Source organism: Pteropus alecto, unplaced genomic scaffold (assembly GCF_000325575.1).
Source record: "Pteropus alecto unplaced genomic scaffold, ASM32557v1 scaffold186, whole genome shotgun sequence".
Lineage (NCBI taxonomy): Eukaryota > Metazoa > Chordata > Mammalia > Chiroptera > Pteropodidae > Pteropus > Pteropus alecto.
Window position 1 is genome coordinate 1,535,887 of NW_006439190.1, and position 5,821 is coordinate 1,541,707.

General features: G+C 39.6%; 1 protein-coding gene across 1 annotated transcript in view; it reads left to right on the top strand.

The window, feature by feature from the left end:
- Positions 1–4,547: 4,547 nt before the first annotated feature.
- Positions 4,548–5,821, top strand: part of LYG2 (lysozyme g2) — a 4,656-nt gene continuing 3,382 nt past the window's right edge. The window contains 2 exon segments of the mRNA XM_025049822.1: positions 4,548–4,666; positions 5,037–5,181. Coding sequence (XP_024905590.1) covers positions 4,548–4,666; positions 5,037–5,181 — 264 coding nt within the window.

Sequence of the window (5,821 nt, forward strand, 5' to 3'; positions counted from 1 at the left end):
ATACTGATTTTGTTAAGTGTTTTGATCATAAATGGGTGCTGTATCTTGTCAAAGGCTTTTTCTGCATCTATTGATATGATCATATGATTCTTATTTTTTTTTATTTGTTTATGTGATGTATCACATTAATTGATTTGGATATGTTGAACCATCCCTGTGCCTCTGGAATGAAGCTCACTTGATTGTGGTGTGTAATCTTTTTAATATGTTGCTATATTCATTTCGCTAGTATCTTATTTAGGATTTTTGTATCTGTGTTCATGAGAGATATTGGTCTGTAGTTCTTTTTTGTGTTATCTTTACCAGGTTTTGGTGTCAGGGTAATATTGGCCTCATAAAATGAATTGAGAAGTATCACCTCCTCTTGCATTTTTTTGGAAGAGTTTGAGGAGAATATGTATTAAATCCTTGAATGTTTGGTATAATTCACTGGCGAAGCCATCTGGTCTTGAACTTTTACTTTTTGGTAGGTTTTCGATAATTGTTTCAATTTCCATACTGCTGGTTTATTTAGATTTAGACTTTCCAGTTCTTCTTGATTCAGTCTAGGAGGTTATATTTTTCTAAGTACTGGTCCATTTCTTCTAGGTTATAAAATTTGATGTCATATACTTTTTCATAATATTCTTGTATGATCCTTTGTATTTCTGCAGTGTCTGTCGTAATTTCCCCTCTTTCATCCCTGATTTTGTTTATTTGTGTCCTTTCTCTTTTTTCTTGAGTGAGTCTAGCCAGGGGTTTGTCAATTTTATGAACCTTTTCAAAGAACCAGCTCTTTGTTGCATTTATTTTTTCTATTGTTTTTCTGTTTTCAATTTCATTTATTTCTGCTCTAATTTGATGATTTCTTTCCTTCTCCTGAATTTAGTCTTCATTTGTTCTTCCTTTTCTAGTTTTTAAATATGAAGTGTTAAGTTGTTTATTTGGGCTCGTTCTTGTTTTTGGAGGTAGGCCTGTAATGATATGAACTTTCCTCTTATGACCACTTTTGCCATGTCCCAAAAGTTTTGATATGTTGTACTGTCATTATCATTTGTTTCTATGTATGTCTTGACCTCTCTTTTTATTTCTTCTCTTATCCAGTTATTCTTCAGTAGTATGCTGTTTAATGTCCATGTATTTGTGGTTGTTTCTGCTTTATTTTTACAGCTGATCTCTAGTTTCAAAGCATTATGATCAGAGAATATGGTTGGTATGATTTCAACCCTCTTATATTTGTTGAGGCTCTCTCTGTGTCCCAGTATGTGGTTAATCTTTAAGAATGTTCCATGTGCACAGAGAAGAATGTATAAGTAGCTGTTTTGGGATGAAAGGCTCTGTAAATATCAATTATGTCCAGTTGGTCTAATGTATCATTTAAGGATGTTATTTCCTTATTGATTTTCTTTTTGGATGACAGTGGGGTATTTGTGTCTCTTACTACGATAGCATTTTGGTCTGTTTCTTTTTTTAGTTCTGTTAGTAATTGCTTTACATACTTCGGGGCACCCTGATTGAAAGCATAGATATTAAAATGTGTTACATCTTCTTGATGCTTGATTCCCTTTATCATTATGAAGTGTCCCTCAGTATCTTTCTTTACCTTTTTTATTTCGAAGTCTATTTCATCCAATATTAGTACTGCTACTCTTGCTTTTCTCTGAATGCCATTTGCTTGATATATTATTTTCCGCCGTTTCACTTTGAGTGTATATTTGTCTTTGGAACTGAGATGTGTCTCCTGGAGGCAGCATATGGTTGGGTTTTGGTTATTGATACATTCTGCAACTCTGTGCCTTTTTATTGGTGAGTTCGGTCCATTTACATTTACATGTAGAATCTTAATTGCGTTCACTACTCTTAGTCTAAGTCCCTGCCAGTGTTAGCGACAGTTTTGGTAGTGTTTGCTCAGACTCCCCTGGGAATCCATGGTGTTCAGTCTCGGAGATTATGGGGGAAGGGACCCTCTGGGTTCAAGAATGGAGGCTGCTGCTCAGCCTCTGTTTTACAACCACAGCTGGTAAATGTCAACTGTTTTTTCTCTGCCGTCCTGCTTCTCTGCTTTCTGCCCCGATGACTGGGCCCTGCCTCCGGCTGTGTGGAGCTCACAGCACTCCCAAGCAGGGTTATTCAGGGAACTCGCCTTATCTTCTCCCCTCCTTCTCCTCCTCCAGATAGCTCTGGTGGCGGCGAGAGGCAGCTTCTTTATTTCCCCCAGTCCACTGCCTGACGCCTGGGGTTCTGACCTGTGGTAGCTTTTATGCGCAGGTCCCACGCTCAGACGTGCTGGTGTACAGTTTGATTGTTTTTTTTTGTTTTTTTTTTTTGGTCAAGTTTTAGATGTTCAGCTTATTGTTGTTTCAAGGGGAGAGATCTGGGGACGTCTCTCACTCTGCCATGTTTCTCCAAACTCTCTGATGCCAGAACAAGGCTGGAAGGGCAGCCACCATTTAGCCTTAGTCCCCCCCACCCCCACCCTTTTTAAGGCAACAACCAACTTTACTAGAGTATTTACTAAAGTATATTTTATTTTTCCTTCATTTATTTTTTGTAGTCTCTGCTGGATATATTGCTTTTCTTTTTTTAAGTACTTCATCCAAAATTTTCCAGTGTGAGTTTTTGAAGCATATATTCTAAGGCCATATCTGCATAAGGATTTTTTTAAAAATCATACCCTCATATTTGACTGGATCTAAAATCATATGTACTAAGTTATTTTCTGTCAATATTCTTTATATTAAGTTTAATATTAATATTCTTAAATTACAGTATATTGCATCTATGTAGGAATTTGTCCTATTTCCCTCTTTTCAGTCTCTGAGTCCTTTCTATTTGAGGCTAATCATTTTTTTTAATTCTAAAAAATTAATATTTACTATTCCTTCAAATAAGTCCTTTTCTTCATTTTTATTTTCTCTCTCTTTATGGGTCACCTGCTACATAGATTAACACCTGGATAATACTTCTGTTTCTATCCATTGTATCTCTTCGCTTCTCATTAAATTTAAAATTAAGCTAATTTTAAATTATTCAGACTCTGCTAATATTTTTGCTTTTGATGGAATCTATTTGTTTTCCTTTTGAAGTGCTTCTGCTCCTCAAACATCTAGTAATTTTAGCCTGACTCCATTTGCCACTGGGATGCTGTCTTGTAGGCAGCTGTGAGAGCACAGATCTCTCAGTGTCAATCCCCATGGGTGCTGAGCCCAGGCAGGGGTGGGGGCATCCCAGGGAGAGTTGGGGCACCAGACGATCATTCGTTCTGGGAGGCAGTAGTTGTGGGGGGGCGGTTACTAGTTCCCACCTTTTCCTCCAAAGCACAGGGCGTGATAGGATCCCTAGACCAGGCCGTGTTTATTCTAAAGTAATGAGAATGGTGGTGAGGCGACATCAAAACTCCAATAGTTGTCTCCTATTTTAGTCCCTTAAGTAGGTTCTGGTACCAGTTCCAATGTTGCAGTGGTGGAGAGGTTCCCCCACACTAACAAGAGATTTTCTGAACAGCAGCTGAGTGTCTTACGGTTCAACTCAATCCTGAAACCATTTTCTGAGAGCATTAGATTCCATTGGATAAAGGCTCAGTCCTGTAAAACTGCCTCTCACTTCAGACACTAGTCACGAGACCAGGTTGTCACCTGTGCTTCTGACCGACTGGCTACGTATTGGAGGTTGCCATAACCCCCTCCTACGATTTGGTTGGTTCGCGACAGCGGCTCACAGAACTCAGAGAAACATCATACTTACCAAATTTCCAGTTTCCTGTAAAAGGATGTAAGTCAGGAACAGCCAGTGGAAGAAATGCAAAGGGCAAGGCGTGGGAATGAGTTTCAGAGTTTCCATGCCCACTCCAGGCACGCCATGCCACTCTCCTCAAATATCCTCGTGTTCACAACCAGGAAGGAAGCTTTCTGAACAATGTTCTCTTGGGTTGTTAAGGTCTTCTTTCATAAACATGATTGATTAAATCATTGGCCACTGTGATTGATTCAGCCTCCAGCCCTCTCCTCTCCCTGGAGGTCAGGGGGTGGGAGAAATTTCCAACCTTCCAATCACATGGTTGGTTCACCTGACAAACAGCCTTGGATGCTTCCAAAAGTCACATCATTAACATAACAGAATTCTTTATTGCTTAGGAATTCCAAAGGTTTAGCTCTGTGCTAGAAATAGGAAGACCAAATGTATATTTATCATAAATCATAGTATCACACCCCTGCAATTTGCCTGGCTGCCTCCTGCGCAGGCCACAATGACATTCCTACCAGTAAAACACAGGCCCCACCCTGCCCAGGGGCATCTCACAGTCTCCCCACTTTTGTTTCCCTCTATAGAGCTCCAGAGCTTGAGTTAGGATGGAGAACCATCGATTTTGCTATACCAGCATCTCTGTCTTACTGTCTATGGTCCTTCTTTTTATTTTAAAGTAACAAGTGTATGTGGTTTAAAAGTGTTGACAAAAAAAGTCCAAACCTATAGAAAATTTTATAAGAGTTTATTTGAGCCAATAACTGAAGACTGTCACTGGCGATGGCCCATCTGTTCCTGAGAGCTATGTTGGAGCAGCTGGATGCATGCAGAACCCCTTGTTAAAGAGTGGCCCCAACTACAGCATTGGCGGTGGTGATAGAAAAGGCGCCTTGAAGGGCAATCTGTTACAAAGAGGCAAGAGGACAGAAGTGAACACAATGAGGTAGTGCAGGGGCCAGCTTCGGGAGGGTGTGTTCATTCAACATTGGGGAGCCCAGGAAGTTGTTTGACTCAGGGCCTTTGTCTCCTGCTCAGTCTTCTTCACACCTCTCTTCACTGGATAGATGTGTGGAAGGACTGTGCGTAGTCTCACTCTTGTGGAAACTTCTCACTCTTGTGGAAAGATCCATGTCACACTCCTCTTCTCCTCTCAGATATGTGCTTTGCCTATTTGAAGACAGTACCTTTCATTTCCTGTTCCTGGGCAGAGATGTGTATTTCATCTCTTCCTTTGGACATAAACGTGAAGAAAGATACTCTATCCTTGACGAAATTTTCTTTTCTAGCCAAATTCTTTTTTCTCATTTCCTCAGAAAGTTTGAGCAACCAGAGGCCACGTGGTTACTCCCTGGTTTTGTACTGGTCCCCCAGAGCAGCTACTCACTCTTGGATCTCTTTGTTGGAGGAAGAGTTGGAGCAAGTGGTCAAGTTCACTCTTCGAGATCATGTGACATATTGGTGTGGGGATTATGTGGTGATGGAATGAGGAACAAGAAGGAGGCTCAGCATTTCTGGCAAACAACCAATCTAGGAATGAGAGCTGCCAGTATTTCCTGTTTATCTTTTTAAAGATAATTACCTGTTTCTTGTTCTCAAATTTAGAAATTACTTCATAGCAACATGATAGAAAATGAATATTTTAAGTTAATGGTATCCTTCTTTCTTAAGTTGTCATGGCATCCTTCTCTCTTTCTTTCCTAAACCAAGTCAGTTGTTAATCCAGATGTTTACATCCCCAGAAGTATTTGCGTCAGAAGTATCTTAAAATTTTTCTCAAAGTTTCTGCTTAGAACTGCAGTGGCAATTTTAATTATGATCTAGATCACAGGAAATGTTTTTGGGACCTACAAGACCTGACTTTCATAATATTTTGCACAATGTTTAGAATTAAGTGCTATATTAAATTTTTTTTTTAAGGTTTGAGTTGAGTGGAAAAAGGGAATCTTCTGTTTTGTCTTGGAAGCCATTCTGGGGGTCTTGGGGAGGGATCTGGGGATGGTTATGTTTATGGCTTCGCCTTTGGTTAAATAATGTTCAATACAGCAACTCAAACAGTATTTTCCCACAAACTTCATGAGAATTATCATTCTATCCTTAG